This window comes from Vulpes lagopus, chromosome 14, assembly GCF_018345385.1.
Source record: "Vulpes lagopus strain Blue_001 chromosome 14, ASM1834538v1, whole genome shotgun sequence".
In the NCBI taxonomy this organism is placed as follows: domain Eukaryota; kingdom Metazoa; phylum Chordata; class Mammalia; order Carnivora; family Canidae; genus Vulpes; species Vulpes lagopus.
The window spans coordinates 10,234,000-10,258,435 of record NC_054837.1 but is presented as its reverse complement, the minus strand read 5'-3'; the positions used below and the strand labels follow the sequence as shown (position 1 = coordinate 10,258,435).

Sequence of the window (24,436 nt, the reverse complement as noted above, 5' to 3'; positions counted from 1 at the left end):
TGTCCCTGGGTGGGAGAAAAACTCCACTGGGTCCCTGTGCTTGGGGTGGGACAGTAAGTTGTCAAAATCGGAGCATATGTGCTGAATTTGAATTCTCAATTCCTCCCCTTCATGCTCCTGTCAGCACTGTCATGTAGGGACATTGTACCACGTATCATTAGATATTTGGGGACAGTTATCAGGTAATAGCAAATTCCTTCTTTCTTGCAAGAAGAGCCTAAATTTGTTTAGGAACGTGCCCCTACCCCTTAAGGTTTAGGTATGAACCCAATAATACATTTTTTAAAAAGATTTTATTTATTTGAGAGAGAGAGCATGAGCAACGGGGGGCAGAAGGAGAGAGAAAAGCAGGCTCCCCACTGAGCAGGGAGCCCTATATGGGGCTTGATCCTAGGACCCCGGGATCATGACCCAAGTTGAAGGCATACGCTCAACCATCTGAGCCACCCAGGCGCCCCTGAACCCAATAATCTAACCCAGACTTGGTGATCTTGTTCTCTATTCTAGTGACCTGGTGCTGGGCAATGAGACATGGCACCTTTTTTGAAAAGTCTGTTGTTCTTTCTGTTATAAGGCATTGACCAGGAAATCTCCCTTCTGCTAGATAATGTTGCCTCTGAGTGAGGCACTGTTCTAACTTTCCAGCTGTAAGCCTGAGGACGAAGACGACACACCTTCCAAGGAGCAGATCCAGGGCACCGAGGTAAACCTGCAGGCACCCATCCACACACTTCTTGTATGAGATAAAGGACCGCCTATTGTTTTAGCCAACTAAGTCCTGGTTTCTGTTACTTGCAGTTGAAGGCATCCTAAGAGATAGACGGGTTAAATACACAAACAACATGGTGCCCATGAAATTTGCATCGAAGGAAAAGGAGTTACACCAGTGAGAGAAGAGCGGCTGGTGCCATGGAACTCACTACTGCATTGTGAGTCCCTCCATCCAGAAGCAGATGACCTCCAAGTATAATAACCTGCTGAAGATCCCACATCATCATGTCCACCAAGCCCACTCAAGAATGAAGATTTGATGGGCAAAGAGCCTCAACCAGTGGAAGGACTGGCCCAAGACAAGAATGAAAAACTGGAGGATGAAGTAACAAGTGCAAGCAAAGCCTGGGGCCGGTTCCAAAACCACAGAGCAGAACTCCATCTGCACTACCAGACTCCCTGCGTCATGTGCTTCAAAGTAAATTCACCCACTAGTTTTCTATTCCTTGTTAAGTGTTTTCCCTACTCCTTCTTCTTTCCTCCACCTATGGGATGTCCTGATGGCAGCTAAATTTACCATTAAGTGTGTCGATTGCAGAACATTGAGAAGTGACTGCAGGGTTGGTGGAATGGGCATCATGTGGAAGTCCTGCACTCAGAAAGAATATGTCCATTATACTGGCCCTGTGGCACGACAAGATGATGCTCTGGGTGGTCTCACTCAGAGAGGTGAACACATATGTTGGTGTATCTGGTGGGATGGTTGAGGAATGCTAGGAGGGGCACGTATAGAGCTGAATACACAGGAGAAACATGTCTACACATGCAGGGTGGCTAGCAAAGGGGTGGACTGTGGTAGCCATTTGCTCTTTCTGCCTGGCACTGCTTCTCAGCCACAGCTTCACAGGTATAAATGTGTGACCCACTGTGGGTCAAAAACAATCTGTCTTCCTGAATTCTGAATCTTGAATGAAGACACTGGAGATAGAATGTAGTTGGAGCCAATGTACATTGGTCAATGTACATTCAGTCGGAGCCAATGTACTCTAAAGGCATCCTCCCCGGGATTATGGTCCAAAGCTCTGGCTATTGAGATCTTCAGCACCACCTTGGATCCCGTCCTTCTTAAGATCTGGCTTCTTCTGAGTATTTCCTTTCATTCTATGAGCTGCTCCAGGATCTTTCCAGTTATTACAATTTTTAATCAAGTCAGCCCAAGGCTGTCTTTCTCTCTCTAAGTAGGCTTTTAATTTTTTATTATATTTTTAAATTAAAAAAAAATTTTAAGATTTTATTTTATTATTTTTTTAAAGATTTTATTTATTTATTCATAGAGACAGAGACAGAGAGAGAGAGGGGCAGAGACACAGGCAGAGGGAGAAGCAGGCTCCATGCAGGGAACCCGAAGCGGGACTCAATCCTGGGTCTCCAGGATCATGCCCTGGGCTGCAGGCAGCGCTAAACCGCTGCACCACTGGGGCTGCCCAAGATTTTATTTTTTTTTAAGATTTTATTTATTTATTTGTGTGAGAGAGAGTGCTCACAGGCAGGGGGGAGGGGCAGAGGGAGAAATAGATTCCCTGCTGAGCAAGGAGCCTGATGTGGTACTCAATCCCAGGACCCTGGGATAATGACGTGAGAAGATGTCAGATACTTAACCTACTGAGCCACCCAGGCACCCTTATTTTTATTTTTAAAGTAGGTTCCACATCCAGTGTGGATCCCAACGTGGGGCTTGAACTCACGACCCTGAGGTCAAGATCTGAGCTGAGACACCAGTCAGATGCTTAACCAACTGAGCCCCCCAGGAGCCCTTCAAGTAGACTTTTATTTTTATTTTTTCCAAGTAGACTTTTAAAAATTTTTTTTATTTAAGGAGCAACTGGGTGGCTCAAACATCTGCCTTTGGTTCAGGTCATGATACTTGGGTCCTGGGATCGAGCCCCACATTGGGCTCCCTGCTCAGCAGGGAGTCTGCTTCTCCCTCTCCCGCTGCCCCTCCTCACTGCTTGTGTGCTCCCTCCATCTCAAATAAATAAATAAAATCTTTAAAAACATTTTTTATTTAAGTAGGCTCCCTGCCCTATGTGGGGCTTGAACTCACAATCCTTAGATCAAGAGTCCCGTGCTCCACTGACTCAGCCAGACACCCTTGTTTATTATTTACTTAGTATGAGCCTGTCTCTCTGGTTTGCACCCCAAGAACTGTATCAGTTGGGGATCCCTGGGTGGCTCAGCGGTTCAGCTTCTGCCTTCCTGGAGTCCCAGGATCAAGTTCCGCATCGGGCTCCCTGCATGGAGCCTGCTTCTCCCTCTGCCTGTGTCTCTGCCTCTTTCTGTGTGTCTGTCATGAATAAATAAATAAAATCTTAAAAAAAAAAAAAAAAACAAACTATCAGTTGGATCCAGAGTGGAGGAATGAGACCTGAAGAGGAGACACTAGTGGACGGTGCAATAGCACTTGCTGGCCGACATGGAACCAGAAATCAGGAGTTCTCCCTCCCTCAGAGCACAAGGCCCTTCCCTCTATCAAATCTGCTTAGAAATGTGATGGTTGTGGTGAAGCCGCAGGTAAGGTAGGAGGAGAGCAGGCCTGGGCCTCTACCTGCAGGGCCTCCTCCTTCCCCCACCTTCCTCAGCCTACAGACTGGGGGACCTCTCATCAAGGGGTCTCGGGGGCAAACACAAGAAAGCACTTACCTTCCCAGCATGACGGCCAGGGGCCCAGCAAGCAGCGCTCCGAAGAGGCCCCCCAGGGGGTACAGAGACACAATGAGGGACCACACCAACAGGACTAGGTGACGGGGCAGCGGCTGGCCGGTACGCACCCTCCAGGTCTCATTGATGAACTCCTGAATGTGCTGTGGACAGAGATGCCAGTCAGCACCCCCGGAACAGGCTCCACAGGGTAGGCCTTCTCCCCCACGGGGCTCTGTCTCCCCCAAAGTCACCCGGGCACCTGCTCTGTGAGAGCACTGGACAAGTCCCCTTCACTCACAGTGTCGCCTGGAGCCTAGCTCTGGACAATCTCTGATTGCCCTTCAGCGTCCACCATCACCCCCCCCCCCGGTGCCCCCACTTGTGGCCCAAGAATCCACCCCACATCACTGGGCTCCTTGCAGACTGGCTTTCTGTCAGGCTTGGCCACGGTGAGCACCAGCAGGACACGGTGAGCACCAGACAGGCAGGAGGGGAGTTTGTTTCTGGGTCAGGGTGACCTCAGGCTGGCTGTGACACTCCACCAAAGGTCACTGCTCCTCTCAAGGGGTCCTACGTCACACGGCTCTTTCCTTCCATGTGTCCCTTTGGGGGAAGGGGCAGTAATGACTCTGGCATCACTGAGCTCTCCTGGGTCTCCCCACTCAATTTTTAAACTGTCCCTTGTGGTATCTAAACCTATATGACTTTTTTTTTTAAGATTGTATTTACCTATTCATGAGAGACACAGGGAGAGAGAGAGGCAGAGACACAGGCAGAGGGAGAAGCAGGCTCCATGCAGGGAGCCCGACATGGGGACTCGATCCTGGGACTCCAGGACCACATCCTGGGCTGAAGGCAGGTGCCAAACCACTGAGCCACCCAGGGATCCCCTAAACCTACATGACTTATCTGGAATGTGCCACTTGTTTCCCTGGGACTCCAACTTTGAAGGCCCTTAGAAGTACTCTGTTAGATACACATTACTCTGTTCATTATTTAACCTGGGAATTAGGCCCAGGGAGGTGAAAGGACTCACTCACGGCCTCAGCCACAGGGCAGGGCTGTAGCGAGTGGTTAGGACACCCCAGGCCCCCACCCCCAGCGTGACGACATAGGTAGGAATGACTGCACTTGGGAACGCCGGGACACACTTGCCTTGCTTAGAGACCAGTCTTGTGTCCGGTCTCAGGCTTCCCAACAGGATGTGAGGAGGGCAGTGCATTTAGGGGTCAGGCCAGCTCTCCCCTGCTCAGGCCAGTTCAGTAGTGGCTGTCAGCCTGGTGCCTGCCAAACCCCTCTGGGGGAGCTGGGACCAGGGCCAGCCTCCCCTGCCCTTGGCCAGAAATCCATTTGGGGAATTCGGAGGAGCCTCGGAGGCCAAGACAGTCTCATTTAGGGGGGCTGGCAATGGCCCACGGGGAGGCAAGGCCCCAGAGTGCCCTGCTGCAGGTGGGTCCCTCTCTGGCTTGTAAATCTGCCAGGAAGTGGGCACTCACATGTTTGCTGAATGAGCAAATAGATAAACTAAGTGCAGCCAGCTCAGGCCTCCCTTTCTAAACCCTGATTTCATCCTTTCTTTAAGGCACTGGGTTGCTATCACTGTTTCTGTCCAGAATGTGGTCTCATCCTTGGCTTCTGCTAACGGCTACCATCCCTTCCTTTGAGGACTTCTCTCCAACCCATTACAGCCTCCTGTCCCCAGAAAGGTGGTCGGTCACCTGACTCAGACTGGCCAGTGGGACTGCTCCACCTTTTGATCCCACACCTGGCCTAGATATGATCCAAATCAGCCAATCAGCGTCTTCCCAGACCTTTCAGTCGGAGCCACTGGGGAGGACTCCTGTTTTGGGGGTTTCCAGCTGGCAGGAAATCAGTCTGGTGACAGCCGCTCTCTTGTCCCCGGGGTAGAGGGTGAAGGACAGGACAGGCAGGGAGAGGAGAGTGCCCCTTCTGTCCTAGGACCTGGTTCCTGGAGCTCTTTCCCCAAAACCTACCACGTGCAGCCCCACCGCCTTCCCAGGAACAGGACACTTGCTCTTGTGATTTAAGGTAGAGGCCATCTTCTATCACTGGGCTGAAAGAATCACCCTTTCCACAGGCACCAATGAACATAGACAGGGGCCAGGTCCGTGCCAGGCACCCAGGACACAAAGATGACTCAGACACTGAGAGCAAACCAGCAGGAGGATGGGATGGGCCCCACACAGACAACATGCGAGTAGTGACAGCCCCAGCCCGCACAAAAGGATAGGGAGGGAGGGGTGACTTCTAGCCCGAGGTGGAGCGGGGGGAGGGTGAGTGGGTGCTGCTGAAGGAAGGCTTCAGGAAGGTGATGGTGTTTGGGCGGTCCTTGAGGGGCTCCTGCAGGTGCAGCAGAGGGGGCTTCCCCCAGCAAAAGAGGCTTAGAGAGAGGGCTGTGTGCATTTGGGGACCTGCATTTAACCTGCTTTGCTAGTGGAGTTCAAGGAATGAAGGTGGGAGATCTAAAGAGGCCTTGAACTTCAGGTGGAGGAGTCTGTCCTTATTCCTATAGGCACTGGGGAGCCACAGAAATGTTTCTGGGCAGGGGAGTGGCTGGCTCAAACTGGTGAGGCTGAAGACAGGGAGGCCAGTGAGGAGGCTAAGCCAGGGATCCAGGCAGGAGAGACAGGGCCTGAACTGAGTCATGGCAGAGACATGGGCAGAGTTGGCTAGCTAGAGGTAGTTAGGAAGGGCTCAGTGTTTGGGGGCAGGGAGGGGGCAGATTCAAGGCTGGCCTCCAGTCACTGGGGAGGCAGAAGAGTTATCTACTAACATCAGGGACCCAGGAGGACATGCGGGTTCAAGGGAGGATGCAGAGCTAGGTTTGAAGCTGAATCTGCAGGACCCGTGGGACATCTCAGTGGAGGTGGACACACGGGAGAAAGCACCACGGAGAGGATGCTGGCCTGAAGCTCCACAGTGGGCAGCTGTTAGCCCTTGCCCCACACCTACTGGGATGGTGGTGATGGTGGGCACAGAACATACATACCAAAGTCGGGGCATTGATGATGGAGAGGTTGTAGCCAAATTGAAAAGTCCCACCAATGCCAGCCGCACAGATGGTCAGGAGCAGGACCCTGCCCTGCATCTGAGGAGAGAGGGGAGGATACAGAGTGACCTTGACCAGCCTCCGCCCCCCTCCCAAGGCTGGAACCTACCAATCACAGCATTGTAATCTATTTGAACCAGGCAGTGATGTTTCCACTTTGCAGATGAGGCAGCTGATGCAGAGGAAGAGACTGCACATGGCCAGCAGGTAGCAGAGGAACCCCAGCCTCCTGGTCTGAGTCCAGGATCCTGCTCCCCCCGCCACCCTCTCCCCCATCAGCATTTTCCTGAAATAGACAACAGTTCTCTGATCCTTGGTGCCAGGCTGACCCTGGGCATGCCTGCTGTGGTTCAGGAGCACAGTGCTCTGAGCTGGGGCCCCAGCGGAGTGAAGCTCTGATCCTAGCAGGACAGGAGCTCCCAAGCCCCAGTGGCTTGCCCCAGTAAAACATTCTCCAACAGAGTGGCTGTGCCTCCTTCCCTCACTAAGTTCCTCAATAAGGCTAACAGAACCTCACCAGGTTCCTCAATAAGGCTAACAGAAGGGCCACATGGACCTCTATGCACGGGGACTTGTGGGGCACATGAAGCAGCAGAGTGGCCACAGCTGGTGGCCACACTTGGGTCTCAATGCCAGCTCTGCCCTTACTGGACCTGGAGATGATGTGCCTACCTCCAGGTAGGGTAGGGAGGCAGCCAAAGTACATGTGTGCCATACACACTTGGTATAATAGAGAACAGTTTTCATCCTGGGGGGAAGGATCTTTTTTTTATATATAAATTTATTTTTTATTGGTGTTCAATTTGCCAACATATAGAATAACATCCAGTGCTCATCCCGTCAAGTGCCCACCTCAGTGCCTGTCACCCAGTCACCCCCACCCCCCACCCACCTCCCCTTCCACTACCCCTAGTTCATTTCCCAGAGTTAGGAGTCTTTCATGTTCTGTCACCCTTTCTGATATTTCTGGGGGGCAGGATCTTGCCATAGGTCTGGAGACCGGTCCATCAGAGGACATGCCTACAGTTCCCATAAGGCCTAAGGAACTTCCTTTCAAGCTGGAAGCTATACGATGAAGCCAGGTGAGGACCCAGGACTCTGGTCTCACTGGTGTTACATTAAACCTCCATGTGGGGGGTGCCTGGGTAGCTAACAGTTGGTTAAGGGTCTGCCTTCAGCTCAGGTCATGATCCCAGAGTCCTGAAATCAAGCCCCACATCAGGCTCTCTGCTCAACAGGGGGCCTGCATTTCCTTCTCCTCCTTGATCGCTGTCTCTCTCTCTCTCTCTCTAATAAATAAATAAACAAACAAATAAATAACTAAATTCTTTTTAAAAAATCTCCATGTGGGCTGCATAGAAGTGAGCCTTCTACTAAGATAGATCTGCAGGAAGCAGCAAAAGACCTAGAGCCTGGGGCGTCTGGCTGGCTCAGTTGGAAGAGCCTGTGACTCTTGATCTCAGGGTTTGGGTTTGAGTCCCATGCTGAGTATAGAGATTATTAAAAATAATAATAATAAACTTAAAAAAAACCACAGAGCTTGATGACAATTGAGCCCATGGGGCAGGAGATGCTGGCAGGTCTCCAAACTAGCAGGAATTTTTTTAAAAGATTAATTAATTAATTAACTTAAGAGAGAGAATGAGCAGGAGGGGTGGAGAGAGAGGGAGAGAGAATCTGAGGCAGATGCATGCTGAATGAGCCTGACACGGGGTTCAATCTCAGAACCCTGATACCAGGACTTGAGCAGAAACCAAGGGTTGGAAGGTTAACTCGACTGTACCACCCAGGCGCCCCAGGAAATTATTTAATTCACTGGGCTCATGCATGGGGATTGCCTAGTCCTGTGTCTGATCAGGAAGAACATTCCCACATTAGCTATGATGGTGATTATCAATTCAGTGAACAAATACTTCTTGCCTCCCTACTGGGAACAGTAAACCAACTGTTTTGGGTGCTGCGGATATATCCAGTGGGACAGGAAACAAATCTGACCTCACAGAGCTTTCCTTCCAGCAGGGGAAGGCAGGGCAGGCAATAACGAAATGAACGAGGAAAATACATAGTATGTCAGCTGGTGTGATGAAGACAGAACGCAGGGAGGGGTGAGAGGGGGTGTTTGAGGGGGTGGTCGGGGAAGGCGACATCTGCACAAGGACTTGAAGGACAGGGGGACACGTGCCATGCAGGTGGGCGTTTGAAGGAAACCGGTGCAGGCTGGCAGAGGAGTGGGAGGACCGGGGCCTGGGGGCGGGGGAAGGACACCCAGAGACGGGTGGTGGTGGTGTGGACGTTCGCCTCCGGCTGCCCCCACTGTTCTGTGAAGCAGGACATCGGGACAGGGTTTAGAGGGAGCACGGAGGAGGACATGAAGGTAGGAGAGTGAGGCGAGGCAGGAGGGGGCGCGGCGACCTGGACGGTGGTGCCCAAGGGCTGCTGCCTCCCGGGCGTGTCGGACCCGCCCCGCCGGAGGGCCGCGGACAGCGCAGGGGCTGCAGCCTGGGATGCGCCGGGCCGCGGCTCCTGCAGACGCGTGACCCCATGCAACCTTGCCCCTGGCCCGGGCCGTCCCCGCGCGCCACCCGCTTCTGCTCGTCTGAGCGCAGCACCGAACGGCGGCGCGCGGGCCACAGCAGCCGGGTTTGTGCTCGGCCCGCTCCGTCAAGCCTCCGGAGGGCCTGCGCCCGTGCGTTCGCGCCGGTCTGCCATCCCTCGTCTGGGACGCCTGGGCCGGGCGCGTTTCGGAATTCAGACCTTTCCCCATCGCAGGAGGGTACCGAGCACGTACGCATTTCTCCAGCATTCGCCGCAACACCGGGTTTGCGGCACAGAACCGCCGCCGCCGTGGCCGCTCGGGGGAAAGCGCATGCGCGCCGAGAGGAGCGCAGGGCCGTTGTGTCCGCGGGATCCCGGGAGCGGACGGGGAGGCGCATGCGCAGTGGGCGTTGTAGCTGCGCTCTCCGAGGGGGGGAGGGGGCGGCAGGAGCGGGCGCGCAAGCGCGGTGGGTGTCGAGGCGGCCGGGTGAGCGGCAGGCGCGTCCCCAGCGCACCCGAGACAATGCGCTGGCGCCCGGGGCGGTGTAGGGGCAAGTGGTGCCTTGAGCTGTCACCCGGGGCTGACGCCCGAGGGGCGGCTCCCGCTCTTCCTCCATCCCTCCCTTTCCGTAGCTTTGAGGCTGAAGAGCCACGCCCGGCGTGGTCGGCCGAGCCTGGGCCCATCTGTGCAAAGCGGAAGGGAACCACGCCAACCCCCGCAGGCGCCCCCCGAGGTCGCAGAGGGCTGCATGCTCGCCCGAAGCCCCGTCCTGGCCCTTGGTCCGCTCTCCCGCCCCGGAGTGAAGCTCTGCGGGCCCCTGCCTCGGCCCCCCGCACCGCCTCCCCGGCCCCTCCCTCCCACTTCCTTCTACCCCCATCAGGGCCCCACCCTCGCCCCGGCCTGGTGGAGGGGCAGAATCGCGAGGGACCTAAGGCCAGACCCACCAGTCTCTGGAGCGTTGGCATCCGTCAGTCCTGGCCGAGCCCGGGATGCGGGGTGCACCCGGGAGAACCGGCTTCAGGCTGACAGGTGAGGAGCCGCAGGGTCCACTTGGCCTGATTAATCTTTTATTTCTCAGGGCTTCTTGGGCCCTGCGTGGAATCCAGGAGGTGGAAGAAGGCCAAATGGAAACCAGACTTGCCTAAGATGCTCTTTGTGGTCATACACACCTGCCTGAGAGTGGCCTTAGGACGCCATCGGAGCAAAGACTGTGATAGGATGTAACGATGTAACCCGAAGGGAGACTGCGGTATCTCTCTTGCTCATGCCTGGTTTTTGTTTGATTTTTGCTGCTCTGAACTTTTGTTTTTTATTAACATTAAGTTTTGGGATGTTTTTTTTTTTTTTTTTTTTTTGAGAGAGTGCTCTTGGGAGTGGAGAGGGGCAGAGGGAGACAGACAGAGAGAGGATCCCAAGCAGGCTCTACTCTCAGCTTGGAGCCTTGCTGCTGGGGGCTCAGTCTCAGCACCCTGAGATCATGACCTGAGCCCAAACCAAAGGTTGCTTGTTTAACTGACTGAGCCACCAAGAAGTCCCTGCTGCTCTGAGCTTTTAAAAACTCCTGAAAACATTGTGGGTTTTTGGGACAGCTGGGTGGCTCGGCGGTTGAGCATCTGCCTTCAGCTCAGGGCATGATCCCAGGTCTAAGGATCTAGTCCTGAACTGGACTCCCCACAGGGAGCCTCTATGTCTCTGCCTCTCTCTGTGTGTCTCTTATGAATAAATAAAATCTTTTAAAAAAACCACAACAACATCGTGCAGTTTTAAGGAAAAACACAATAAAATATTAGCACTTGCTAATTGCATTTTTTTCTGCACCTGTTCAGATAATCATAGGCATTCTACTTAACTGTTTATGAGCTCTATTACGTCAATAGACTTTCTAAGAGTGATTACTCCTTTAAATCTTAGGATAAACACAACTAGCTCATAGTTTTGTAATTGTTGCTATTAACACATTGTTGGCTCCGGTTGCTAATATTTTATTTAAATAGATTCCTTTTTTTCAAAAAAGGCTATATTTTCTCCTCTCAAATAGCTGTCTAGCCAGGGCTTATGGATATATTTTTTAAAGATTTTATTTATTTATTCATGAGAGACACACATACACACACAGAGAGGCAGAGACACAGGCAGAGGGAGAAGCAGGCTCCATGCGGGGAGCCCGACATGGGATTTGATCCCCAGGATCAGGCCCTGTGCCAAAGGCAGCACTAAACTACTGAGCCACCTGGGCTGCCTGAATATTTTGAAGTGGGTCACCTAATGGGCCTGTTTATATTCAGCCAGGGGGTAGGTGATCACTGTGTGTCCTTCTACCTTACTTAGGTATCTATTGCTCAAATTGGTTGCCTAAAAACGGCCTCTATGATAACCTCAGGATAAAGAAGGATAAAACATGTTTTTGTTTTTTTTTTAAGATTTTATTTATTCATGAGAGACACAGAAAGAGAGGCAGAGACACAGGAATGGGGAGAAGCAGGCCACCCCCCACAAGGAGCCTGATGTGGAACTCGATCCCAGTCCCCGTGAGATCACATCCTGAGCCAAAAGCAGATGTTCAACCGCTGAGCCACCTAGGTGTCCCAAAACATGAGGTTTCTTATGAGAATGTAACATCATTAAAAATAAAAATCTAGTGGTTCCTGGCTGGCTCACTGTTAGAACATGAGACTCTTGGCCTCAGGGTCATGAATTCAAGCCCCATGTTGGGCATGGAGCCTACTTAAAAAAATAATTATAAAATTAAAAATCTATGTTAAAAGATACCATAAAAAGGTGAGACTAAGAGCTACCAAGTAGCTGTGGAGAAGCTGTCCACAAGCATATGACCAAAAAAGCATTAGTATTCCAGATATATAAAGAAGTCAATAAAGTCTTAAAAAAAAGGGGGGGGGGATCCCTGGGTGGCGCAGCGGTTTAGCGCCTGCCTTTGGCCCAGGGAACGATCCTGGAGACCTGGGATCGAATCCCACGTCGGGCTCCCGGTGCATGGAGCCTGCTTCTCTCTCTGCCTGTGTCTGCCTCTCTCTCTCTGTGTGTGACTATCATAAATAAATAAAAATTAAAAAATAAAAAAATATATTAAAAAAATAAAATATTTTAAAAAAAGAAGAAGAAGAAGAAGAAGAAGAACTCTTGGGGCACCTGGGTGGTTCAGTCAGTTAGGCATCTGCCTTCCACTCAGGTCATGATCCCGGAGTCCCTGCATTGGGCTCCCTGCTCATCAGGGAGTCTGCTTCTCCCTCTCCCTCTGCTCCTGCTGTATCTTTCTCTCTCTCAAATAAATAAAATCTTTTCTTTTATTTTTTTTATTTTTATTTTTTTTAAAGATTTATTTATTTATGATAGACATAGAGAGAGAGAGGCAGAGACACAGGAGGAGGGAGAAGCAGGCTCCATGCTGGGAGCCCGACGTGGGACTCGATCCCGGGACTCCAGGATCGCGCCCTGGGCCAAAGGCCGATGCTAAACCACTGAGCAACCCAGGGATCCCAAAATCTTTTTTTTTTTTTTTTAAAGAGGAACTTTTAATCCCATGCTCAAGAACTTCTGTTCATACATGCAGCATTGTTTGTAATATTAGAAAACTGTTAGCAACCCCAATGTCAATCATCAGGAAAATGGAGAAAATGAATTGTGGCTTATAGGAGAATGCCACTCATCAGTAGACAGTGATGAACTAGAGGAACAACATTAACATAAAATTAGGTGAAATCAAAACACAGCCTGGATAAAGGTGCAGAAAATTGTACAGATTATAAAGCCTTTACATATATTTTATAAAGATTTTATTTATTTATTTTTAAAGATTGTATTTATTCAGAAGAGACACAGAGGGAGAGAGAGAGAGAGAGGCAGAGACACAGGCAGAGGGAGAAGCAAGCTCCATGCAGGGAGCTCCATGTGGGATTCGATCCTGGAATCCCGGGATCATGCCTTGGGCTGAAGGCAGGTACTAAACTGCTGAGCCACCCAGAGATCCCCTAAAGATCTTATTTTTTAAAGTCATCTCTATACCCATTGTGGGGCTCAACTCACAATCTCAAGATCAAGAGTTGCAAGCTCCACTGACCCAACCAGTCAGGCACCCCTAAAGCCTTTATATTAAGAAATATACTTTGTATTTGGAAATATACAAAACCTTTTGTCTTAGGTAGGAATATATGCATATGTAGTAAAAGCTTGAGAATGTGCCTGGGATACTACTAAATTCAGAACTGGATTTAATTTTTTTTTTTTTTAAGATTTATAGGGCAGCCTAGGTGGCTCAATGGTTTAGCGCCTGCCTTCGGCCCAGGGCCTGATCCTAGAGACCCAGGATCGAGTCCCACGTCGGGCTCCCTGCATGAAGCCTGCTTCTCCCTCTGCCTGCATCTCTGCCTCTGTCTGTGTGTCTCTCATGAATAAATAAGTAAAAAAAAAAATTTAAAAAATTAATAAAGATTTATATATTTGAGTGGATCCCTGGGTGGCTCAGAGGTTTAGCGCCTGCCTTTAGCCCTGGAGACCTGGGATCAAGTCCCACATTGGGCTCCCTGCATGGAGCCTGCTTCTCCTGCCTGTGTCTCTGTCTCTCTCTCTCTGTGTCTCTCATGAATAAATAAAATCTTTTAAAAAAAGATTTATATATATATTTTTTAAAGATCCTATTTATTCATAGAGACACAGAGCGAGGCAGAGACACAGGCAGAGGGAGAAGCAGGCCCCATACAGGAAGCCCACGTGGGACTCGACTCCGGGTCCCCAGGACCACACCCCAGGCTGCAGGTGGCGCTAAACCGCTGCCCACCAGGGCTGCCCAAGACATATATTTGAGAGACAGAGAGCATGAGCAGGGAGTAGGGCAGCAGGACAGGGAGAGAGAGAAAATCCTGTCAGACTCCCTGCTGAGCACGAGACTCCACACAGGGCTCTATCTCAGGACCCTGAGATCATGACCTGACCCAAAATCAAGATGCTCAACAGACTGAGCCACCCAGGCAGCCCTGGGTTTACCATCCTGTGTCCAGGACTACTACTATGCCCTCCCTTCTCCCCAAAATGCCACCTGACACCTCACCGCAGTCAGCCCCCATGTGCCTAGGTTCCCCAGCCATTAATTATTATCCTTAAGCCTGGAAGTTTGAGGTTTCTTCTCAGCAAACATTAACTGGGAGCTTAACCTTGAGTGTGAAGGTCAAGGTGTGAGGTGGCCCCAAGCTATATGCTAATCCTCTCAGCAACCCTCTGTGGGTGGCTACAGTCTCCTTTACAGATGAGAACCTGATGATGTAGAAATTGTTGGGGTTCGGAGTGGATGGCCAAGAAATTCTTGAGGCATGTTTGGTGCAAAAAGGCGGTTTTATTAAAGCCCAGGGACAGGACCTGTGGGCAGAAAGAGCTGCTTTGGGGTGATGAGGAGTGGACAATTATATACTTTTAAGTTGGGAGGGGGTTAGGGACAGCATAAGTGTAAAAGTTAGAACCAAGTTTTCCAGGACTTGGAGGGGGCTAGCTCTTGTTAGGAAAAGGCCATTTATTACTGTCTAGTAAAACCCTAGTCATGAGACCCTTCAGGGGGTGTATCAGTGGGCCATATGCTTGGGGGATGACTGCTAACATGTAACTTGGGGGGTAGAGATAAAGGAGATTTTCAAAATAATTTTTATATGTTAAAAACCTTAAAGGATCCTAGGGGGTCAGGCCTTTTGCCCTTTGCAAACCTATTAACGTTGGTGCAGTTGAGGTCCCAGCGAAAGGATGCTCACCTGTTTCAAGGACTTGCCAATGGGCTGTAAGTAGTAAGGAAATTCAATTATTTTTTTCTTTTGCCCTTGTTTTCCCACATCACCTGAGACCCCACAAGGTCAAGCGTGGACTGGCGACACAACAACTCTGCTGGAAGCTGGGCTGGTTTTCCTCGGATCCCAAGTCAGGGGCCGACCCTGCCCGATGGGGTCCCCTGCTGGCCCAGATGCACAGTGCCTCCAAAGCACCCTGGAGTTGGGGTGGGGGGGGTGGAAAGAACACCCCTTCACCCTTCCAGCCCTTGGCTTTCTGCATTTGTGTCACCTAGCTGGTTTCCTGAGGGGGTGGAAGGGAGGGGAGGGGAGGCGGGGTGACCTGCCCGCAGCCCCCTAGGAAAGGCGCAGCAGCAGGTGGCCCGTCTCCCCGGGGTGCCAGTCCACGCCTCCGCGCCCCTCCGACAAGCCGGGGCCTTTCACTCTGCAGGGAGGGAAACTGAGGCCCAGAGCCGGCGGGGACCTGCCCATGGCACTCAGCAGGAAGCAGGGAGGAGTGTGCTCCCACTGAAAATAATACGGGAGGGCCAGTAGGCGTGACTCCCGGGGGTCGGCGCCCCGGTTCTGCGGCCTCTGCCCGGGTCCCCAACCGGCCTCCAGACCCCCCACCCCGGGACCCACTCGGCCGCGCTGGGTCCCCAGCTTCCCCCCGCCGCCCAGACCCGCTCGGCCACGAGGGGGCGACAGAGCCCAGGCTGTGCCACAGCGGGTCCCCGAGCTCCGTCCGCCTCCCGGGGCCCCGAACCCCGCCCGCCGCCCCCGGGTGTGGGTGGGGGGCTCCGCTGTGGCAGGGAAACCCAAAGGCCTGTGTCAGTGCTCCTCTTGGTGCGGGGCGGCCCCCAAGCCACCCCCTCCCGTCCCGGACCCAGGCGCCCCCTCCTGCACCCACCCCAGGGGGTCCTGCGCGCCCAGCCTGTGCCACATCCGTGGGCCTGGGCCTGGGCCTGGGCACAACCCTGCCTGTTGGCGCATGACCCCCCACGCCCTCTGCACCCTGCGGGCGCGCCAAAACCTGGGCTAGTGCCTTCCCCTGGAACCCGGGCTCAGGTTGGACCTCTCTCCAGGGCTCAGGCCAGGAGAAGGCCAGGCCATCACTGGGACCAAGCACTGGGTGCATCGCTACTCCAGGTGGGAGTGCTTAGCACGCGACTTAGGGCTGACCTGTCCTGGGCCTGCCTCCTAGCCCCTCTGGGCCTGTTTCCTTTGCTGTCCGGTTTCCAGGAAGTGCTGCAGAATGGGAGCAGCCTGTGGTTCAAAGCCAAAAGCCCCTCCTGTTCCTCCCACCCGGACAGGGACCAGCACCTTTGCCTCTCACCAGAAGCCTCCCAAGGACCCACGGGGGCAGAGGTCAGGAGGCCTGCTGACCTTGGACACCAGGCTGAGAGGGTGGCAGCAAGCCACCACCAAGCACATCATGAGAGCTGCAGCAAACACTCCGGGCGCTCCTGCAGTTCTAACAGGTACCTCCTCTCCCAAGCCTCTGTTGTTTACCTGTAAAATGGGGACATCACAACAGACCTGCCCACCGCACAGGGGTTGTGTCCTCTGGCCCCTGTGTTCACCCGCCCTTCACTGAGCAGCCTGAGGACAGGCACCTGACCCTCTCTTGATCCCCACACTTGTCCCAAACAGGGCCTACCCTTGGGTGTGTGAACCCAGAGGGGCTGCAGCCCAGTTGGACATCCCCAGGGGCATAGGGATGCAGAAGGCAAGGTTCTGGGCAGCTCCTGCTGGGTCCACCCCAAATCCTGCTGCACCCTCCTCCTCACAGTTTCCAGTTCTGGATCTCCTTTCCAATTTAATGGTGCAAAAAAAGAAGAAAGGGAAAGAAGAGAGGGAAGAGGGGGTGGAGGAGGGAGTGAGGAAGGACTACAACCAGCGGAAGCGCCCCTCCTGCTGGCCACCCTTTGATATTTGAGGGCGGGACAATGAGACTGATTGCTAGGAAATTTGAAGCCCTCGTGATTAGAAGGAAAGAATGTCCTTGTGGTTGGCTCCTCTAAAAATACAGCTGTGCCCACATCTGGAGGAGATGGGTGGGAGGTGGGGGGGTAGATGAGGGGGGGTGGGGGGATTGAGGGGGGTTGGTCAGGCCAGAGTCTGAAGCACTGAATCCTGGGTTCCTTGGGGAGGAGAGGACCCCTCCCAGCAGAGCTCAGGGCAAGAGGAGAGGGGAGGGCACCAAAGGGGCCAGTCCCCTGTGGCTGGGCCACCTGCCACAGGGTGGGGACGTGGGAGCTGAATAGGCAGTCCACCCCTTCCTGAGTCCACACTCACCCCTTCATGGAGCCCTCCCACCTCCGCTGCCCAGAGGGGACAAGCAGGGGCCTGGCTGGCAGGTGCGGCTGCCTTATCAGCCCCTACCTGACCTGGCCACACCAGGCCCCCTGGCCCACAGGCTTCTGAAGACAGAGGGATTTCCTTCTGGATTTTATGACGTTGGGTAGTATCTGTCAGCTTTTATGAATGTAGTGTTTGTTTTGAGTTCTCTAAGTAAATGTTCCCTTTTTGCACCTAATCTTGCCATTTTATTTTAATTTTTTAAAAAGATTGTATTTACTTATTCATGAGAGACAGAGAGAGAGAGGCAGAGACACAGGCAGAGGAAGAAGCAGGCTCCCTGCAGGGAGCCCAATGTGGGACTCCATCCTGGGACCCAGGGATCATGACCTGATCCAAAGGCAGACACTCAACCACTGAACCACTCAGGTGCCCTCATCTTGCCATTTTAATTGTGCGTTTGTTCTGCTAAAGGGGCCCCAGTAGCTCAGGTAAGCCAAGGGTGTGGAGGGGGATTCTGGTGGCATGGCCAGCGGGGGACAGGCCACAGGCCAGCGCTGCCTGACGACCTGGTAATGAGCAGGAAGACTGTTGGACAGGGTGGCATCAGGTTCCACAGTCACCTCAGGTCCGCAAGAACCAGACCCACGTTCGTGGCCTCCCAGGTATGCAGACAAGCGACACACAGTCGCAGGGCTGGCCCATCTTTGTACCGCGTCTTGTGCTTCTCCTGCCGGCACTGGCATCCCGGCCCTGCCACTTGGCTGAACCACCCAAACCACCACCCACGGCGCCGAGCTGGAAAGTAGCCGAGGCCAGGGAGAGAGCAGTTCCGCCAGATACTCTGGGATTCTGAGTGGCAGGCCGGACGTGGCTTTGACCTTCAGGCAGTGGCCACAGAAGGAAGTGGGAATGAAAGGCAATTGCTGAGGATTGAGACAGCTGGGCCTGAGCTCCGGCTGGCCGGGCAGCTGAGGCTGGGAAAGGACTGGCTCATCTAGGCCTCGGGGGTCAGAGACAGTGAAACTGAGGCCCAGGCTGACAGCCAGGCACCCATGCTGCTCAGCAGGGGAGCATCACCAAGGAAGCAGAGGCTCATGGTGGAGACACAGAAGCCCAGAGACGCAGAGAGGTTTTGCCTCCCAACTCTGGCTGGTGAAGGGTGTGAGGCTGCATGACACTGGCAGGTTGCTGGTACCCTCCACAGGCTTGCCCCGCAGGTCGTGCCTGTCGCTCCCTGTGCTGAGCTCCCCCGGGGCCGGCTCGCCACCTCGCCACCAGTCCTTTCCATCACTCCTCGTGGTGGCAAAGCCAGCACTGGCACCTTGGCGTCTTGGCACCTCTCTCTCTAGCTGAGTGTCCTCAAGTAGGTGACTTAATCTCTTTGAGCCTGTTTCTTTATTTGTAAGAATAACCTACTTGGTAAGGTGGCAGTGCCATATTGTGTGATTTATAAAAGTAGATATATTTGGTCATTTGGATGACCAAAATATATTTCTCGCATATATAGTGGGTCTTTTTTTTTAAGATTTTATTTATTTATTCATGAGAGAGACACACAGAGAGAGAGAGAGAGGAGAGAGAGGTGGAGACACAGGCTGAGGGAGAAGCAGGCTCCACGCAGGGAGCCCAATGTGGGACTCGATCCTGGGACTCTAGGATCACACCCTGGGCCAAAGTCAGGTGCTAGACTGCTGAGCCACTCAGGGATTCCCTCCCCCCCCCCCTTTTAAAAATATTTTATTTATTTATTAATGAGAGACACAGAGAGAGGCAGAGAGAGAAACAGACTCCATGCAGGGAGCCCAATGTGGGATTTGATCCCGGGACTCCAGGATCATGCTCTGGGCCAAAGGCAGACGCTCAACTGCTGAGCCACCCAGGTGTCCCTTTTTTTTTTTTTTTTTTTAATTAATGAGAGACACAGAGAGAGGCAGAGACAGAGGGAGCAGGCTCCTTACGGGGAGCCCGATGTGGGCCTTGATCCTAGGACCCTGGATTCACACCCTGAGCCAAAGGCAGATGCTCAACCGTTGGGCCACCCAAGTGTCCCCATATAGTACATCTTTATCTATAGTTCCTTGCACACAACTCCCCAAACTCTTGGAATTTCTGGAAGCATAAGCACAAGGGAAGCATCTTTTGTTATAATATTTGTTCTCTCATCCTCAGTTCCTGAATATGCTTCAGAGCCATAAAGGTGAAATGGGTGTCTTATTACTCACAACAAGGTCCTTCCCATCACAGCTGGGTTTATGTTAACGAGGTGACTTTTGGAGAGTGCTTAAGGATGAGGGCTGGTTGCCAGGAGAACCACCCACAAATGTAGTGGTGGAAATTTCAGTTCCCCCTTACCTGAGGGTAGAGAGGAGGAAGAGCTGGAGGTGGATTCGGTGACCAGTGGCCCATGATTTAAGCAATCATGCCTATGTAATGAAGCCTCCAAAAGGTGAGGTTCAGAGAACTTCCAGGTTGGGGAACCAGAATGCTTCCATGTTGTCACTGTGCCAAACCCTGAACTCCATGTGGGCAGAAGCCCCTTTGGGAGCTCCCACTAGGTTTCTCTTCCTGTGGCTATTGACTGACATCTTTTATTTTTTTTAATAATGTAATTACTTTTTTTTTAAAGTAATTTTTTTTATACCCAATGTGGGTCTTGAACTTACAACCCCGAGATCAAGAGTGGCAGGCTCTACTGACTGAGCCAACTGGGTGCCCCAACTGGTATCCTTTCATGTCCTTTGAATTAAGCCAGTAATCTAGTGATGAATTTCCTGAGTTCTGTGAGTCACTCTAGCAAATTAATGGAGCCCAAAGAGGGGGGTCGTGGGAACCTCTGATTTAGAGCCAAGAAATACAGTAACAACCTTTTGACTCCTGCCTGAAGTGGAGGGTGGTCTTGGGGGGACTGAGCCCTGAGCCTGTGGAATCTGATGCTATCTCGGGGTGGAGAGCGTCAGAATTGAGTTGAATGCTCAAGACACATGTTGGTGGGGGGAACTCTGAACACACCCCCCACCCCCCCTACACACACATGCATCGGAATTTTTTTTTATATATACATGTATATATTTACTTCAAAGGAAAATGAAAAAAGGAAATCTTCAAAACCAGAGTGTGTTGCCCTGTTAAGAATGTCGAATGTGCATTCAAAGAATTGAAAAGCAGGCATTTTTACCAAAGGGCAATGTCACTAGGACATCTGGGATTGTAATTATAAAACAAAGTTGGGAAACGCAAAGGGGCTGGTGGAAGCCAGCAGAGAGAGGGGCCACTGGCAGGGACACAGAACAATGAGCAGGTGCTTTGGGAATAAGGCTCTGGGAAGTGAAGGGCTCTGGCCCCAGGTCTGGGGTGGATGTCCGGCCAACCATTTGGGCTCCAAAGGGGAAGCACATACTCGGCAAGATTCAAGAAGAGGGCATCGCTCGGCCTCCAAACAAGTCTCTAGCTCACACTCCCAATGGATATGCTTTCCAACTTCCACACAGTCCCCTCAGGATGATTTGCTTTCCGACGTGTAGTAACGGTACAGGAAACCTAAGACAATGGCGCCTATGATGGGCAAAATCCAATACGACCAGCAACTTTTGCACGTGGCATCTTTCGAAGGGTCGTCCTTGCTACCACTTTCAGGTTTAAGGTCATCCGGATGCACATCACCAACATAGTACCGCTTTAGCATTTCTCTGGCATCAGAGGAGTGGCCTACATCTTCAAAGCTTTCACTCGCATCTGCACCAGCTTGTTCCAGCAGGACCTCTTCTCCTCCAGGATGCTCTTTAAGGAAATCGGTGACATCGTAGACTCGCCCGTGGATCACCAGCCAGATCTCCTTCAGGGAGTTGCGCTTCGCCACCTCCTCCAATCGGTAGTAGGTGACGGCGGTCTCGCCCCCCTGCCCGTTCCCATTGCTGCCGCTGGCTGCCTCCGTCGCCATGGGGCCGGGGATTCCGCTCTTCGCCACCGCTCTCCACGTTTCCGAGGGTAACTTCTTCCGGGGGGCCATGCATCGGAATTGGGTCCAGGAACCCACTGAGGTGGTGGGGCTTAAGTGAGGGGTACAGAGCACCCATTACGACCTGGGCTCTAAGGCCCCTTCTTGTCCTTGCCTCCCCCGAGACACAGATTCTTTCCTGCCTCCACACCTTTGCCCAAGCCCTTCTTCCCGCCTTGCGTGCCCTCTCCCACTGTCCTAGTCCAGAGCCCTCCTGCCTGCAGCCCCTTGTCAGCAAGCCCACGACACTCATCCCCTCTTCCGCCACAATGCCACCTGAGCCAGACCCTGCTGGCTCCCTCCTGGGCCCTTCCTCAGGTTTCCAGGAATGTTCCCCAGTGCCACCCTGTGAGGGAGCTCTGGGCCAGGAGGAGGCAGGCGAGAAAACCAGTCTCAGGGGGAGTCCTGCCTTGCTGCATTCTCACTCATTCACGGCAGAGACCAGCCTTGGGGTGGGGGGTGGGGGGTGCAGCTCTGACTGTGTCACAGGAATGGGGCCGCTGCCCAGAAATCTGATCCCCCCAACAGTGGAACCAACTAAAGCTGGAGGAGGCTCTATAGATGGGCTCTTCCCAGCAGCCCATTTCACAGGCACGGACACAGAGGCCCAGGGTGGGGGCCTGGCAGGCTCAGGTCTCAGTGCCAGGCTCAGATCCGGCCCTGGGGCACAGGCTGGCCTTCTCGAGGCTCAGAGGTCACAGAGGACTTCCAGGGATACAGAGCCGGGTGCAGCACACCCGTGGGCACGGGGAGCACTGCAGGTGACAAGCGGCCGGGAGACCAAGCTGGGTGACCAGGGAGGGCTTCCCTGAGGTGGGCATGTCCCACAGCACCCCAAACTTGACCTGTCCCAAGCCAGTGGGGGTTCTCCGTCAGAAACCTGGCCCTCCGCCACGTCCTACCCATCTTAAAATCACTTCATGGCTTCTTCATCCTTGGCATGTTTGCTCCCACTTTGTCATTCACCTCCCTACCGCAGGCCACTGTCGTCATCCTCCACTCAGACGACTGCTTCTATTCTTGTCTCCTTCTTCCTCCTGAGAGCTGCCATTTGAATGTAACCTCACCACCATGCTGGAAACTCTCTGAGGGCTCCTCATTGCCCTGGGGACAGAGACCGCAGCCTGCACAGCTGGGCTCAGCCTCTGCAGGCAGCCCCTCCTCCTCACCAAGCCTTCGGCTTTGCTCTGCACCATCACAATGGCACCTCAGGACCTTTGCACAGCCTGTTCCCCTCATGGGCCTGGCTCATGCTATTCATCCTCTGCCCCAAACTGCCTCATCCCTTCCCATCCACCCCAGAGATCTGCTAATTCCTGGAAAGTCTGGAATCTACCAAATTCAGAGGGCCAGGCCCAGGTCTGACACAGCCCACCTGGACAGTTTGTTGTTCTTGCTCTCCGGCCATGAGCAGCTGCTGCCGAGTAGGTTCCGGATTCGGTGCTAAAAATAATCCTATGACCCAGACAGGAAGAGCCAACGGGGACACAGCTGCTCCTGGGAGGGGCTGGCTGGAGCTTCGGGGAGGCCTTCCCACTGCAGTTTGGGGTCCATGTGTGGGAAGGGGTTAGGCACTGAGCTCACATCTTGTATCGCCAGAAGGAAAACATAGAAAGGTCAGAGAAGCAGCTTGAGGAGCGGGGCTCATTGTCACCTTGCCCAGGGACCACAGGCCTTCCTTCAGGTCCCTCCTCAGTGCAGGAGAGACTGCAGGCCCAGCTGGCAGGTCTGCCATCCTGCTGCTTAGGACAGGCAGCCAAATAGGCCCCAGCGTACTGGCTGCCTGCATCTCTAGGCCCCTGGGACCGTGTGGTGTCCAGGGCTTCTCTCCATAAATAACTGTTTGCAGATGCCTGCATCAGAGAAGTGGACCTGCCCTGGGCCTGAAACCAGACAGGAAAAGCCTGGACTGCTGACAGAGGTCGGCCTCAGGCCCTGCTGGGCCTCATGCTGGGCCTCAGTTTCCCCACCTAAGAATACCCAGGGTTCTGAGGAGAGAGCATCGAATCCAGCCATTGTTCCCCTGGCTGTCCCGTTTGGCTGGCAGTCCCCACCTATCCTGGGCCCCAAGCCTCCTGGGGAATGTTTCTCCTTCCCCAGGCCAGGCGCCTGCCTTATCAGCCCCAATCAAAGGGGAGACAGACGCTCCTGTCCACAATGGCAGGCCCTCCTATTAGCCTCGGCCTGACCCTGAGTGGAGGGCCCAGAGCTTGCTGAGCGCTTGGAGGCAGGAATACCTCCACTTCCCCACGCTGACATGAAACCTGACCTCCCTGGATGGCTTTCATGATTGGCAGGCACCAGCCCTGGCGTCTGAGGGCCTCCATCCCCACCCTGCTGCCTTGCCTCCGCCAGGACAGGACCTACTCTGTGGGGCCCCCCTCAAATGTGACCTTGGCCTGCTTTGCTGGAAAATGGAGGCTGCTCAAGAGGGCCTCCCACCACCCAAACTCAGCATGTTGGTCCAGTTCCTGCTGTATCAGGCCAGACCTGTTCTCACTCAGGAGCCAAAAGCACATCCCCCTTCAATGCCCCGCCTCTCCCTCCCCTTCACTCCCCTTGAACCAGGGCCCCCCCTGAACCACTCCCTAGGGAACCCCTCTTAGCACTCTGGTTTTCTTAGGATCCACCTGAGATACCTTTGTCAGCCGGTTCTCGGCCTTTCCAGTCCTCCCGGGGGAACTTGGGGCCCTGTCCAGGACATTCCTCATCTTCTACACTTACATACACACCTGAGCTCCCCACATTGGTAAAGGCACCTCTGCTTGTGCACCTTCCTCTCCCTCCTCCCCTCCATGATCTTGGTGACAGGGACCTTGGCATGGCTGCATCCCATTGTCTGTCCCTAGGCCACGTGTCCGTGAGCTTCACTGCCTTGCTCCTGAAGCCCCCTCAAGCCTACCCTGGCTTCCCTGGCCAGGTCTGCCTTCCCTAACTGTGGAAGGGTAAGCTCTAGGCCTGGCCTCTCTCCTCTTTTCCGTTTAGCTTCACCCCTTGGACACCTCACGCAGGCCCAAGGCCACAAATGCCACTGGTCTACCAAGGACTGACAGCCGCAACTGGACTGCCTGCCCGACCTCTCCCCCAGCACCACTCTTGGATTTCTCCAGGTGGATGTCACACAGACGCCCCAAACTCAACGGGGCCAGAACGGGATTCCATCGCCTGCCCTTCCCCAAAGCGTTCATCTCAGTAAAGGCCGCCACCATCCACCCGCCGGTGTTCAGACCTGCAGGTCACCCTCGATTCCTCTCCCACAGCGCTGTCCAGCCCCTCCGCGAATCTCCAGGCCCTACCCTGCCCAAGCCACCGCTGTGCCTTGCAGCCTCCCGCTGCTTCCTGATCCCTCTGGCAGTCTA

The 24,436-nt window shown here is 53.5% G+C and overlaps 3 protein-coding genes across 21 annotated transcripts in view; 1 reads left to right on the top strand and 2 right to left on the bottom strand.

Moving 5' to 3' along the window:
• Positions 1-10,051, bottom strand: part of SLC2A11 (solute carrier family 2 member 11) — a 20,842-nt gene extending 10,791 nt beyond the window's left edge. For 11 of the 14 annotated variants that reach the window (XM_041728437.1, XM_041728447.1, XM_041728441.1 and 8 more), the window contains exons 1-3: positions 9,962-10,051; positions 6,422-6,520; positions 3,412-3,572 (exon numbers count right to left, since the gene is read on the bottom strand). In XM_041728437.1, the coding sequence (XP_041584371.1) occupies positions 3,412-3,572; positions 6,422-6,520; positions 9,962-9,982 (281 nt within the window). In that variant the 5' untranslated portion in view covers positions 9,983-10,051. Of the gene's footprint in view, positions 1-3,411; positions 3,573-6,421; positions 6,521-9,961 lie in introns of those variants that run through there. The other 3 variants (XM_041728444.1, XM_041728445.1, XM_041728449.1) reach the window with 3 other exon arrangements.
• Positions 8,618-20,820, top strand: LOC121475283 (synaptic defective enhancer 1-like). 5 transcript variants are annotated; one of them, XM_041728457.1, is made up of 3 exons: positions 8,618-8,855; positions 16,022-16,260; positions 16,433-18,670. In XM_041728457.1, the coding sequence occupies exons 1-3, from the start codon at positions 8,850-8,852 to the stop codon at positions 16,716-16,718; spliced, it is 531 nt and encodes a 176-aa protein (XP_041584391.1). In that variant the 5' UTR covers positions 8,618-8,849; the 3' UTR covers positions 16,719-18,670. The 5 variants fall into 5 exon arrangements, with proteins under 5 accessions (XP_041584391.1, XP_041584390.1, XP_041584389.1 ...); XM_041728456.1 differs by lacking the exons at positions 8,618-8,855; positions 16,433-18,670 and adding exons at positions 9,303-10,046; positions 20,717-20,820 and having other exon boundaries at positions 16,093-16,260; XM_041728455.1 differs by lacking the exons at positions 8,618-8,855; positions 16,433-18,670 and adding exons at positions 9,303-10,046; positions 20,717-20,820.
• Positions 20,562-24,436, bottom strand: LOC121475286 (cytochrome b5 type B-like). 2 transcript variants are annotated; one of them, XM_041728462.1, is made up of 3 exons: positions 24,307-24,436; positions 22,453-22,663; positions 20,562-21,129 (listed from the first exon to the last, which is right to left on the bottom strand). In XM_041728462.1, exon 3 carries the CDS (start codon positions 21,087-21,089, stop codon positions 20,577-20,579), a length of 513 nt encoding a protein of 170 aa, XP_041584396.1. In that variant the 5' UTR covers positions 21,090-21,129; positions 22,453-22,663; positions 24,307-24,436; the 3' UTR covers positions 20,562-20,576. The 2 variants fall into 2 exon arrangements, with proteins under 2 accessions (XP_041584396.1, XP_041584395.1); XM_041728461.1 differs by having other exon boundaries at positions 22,453-24,436.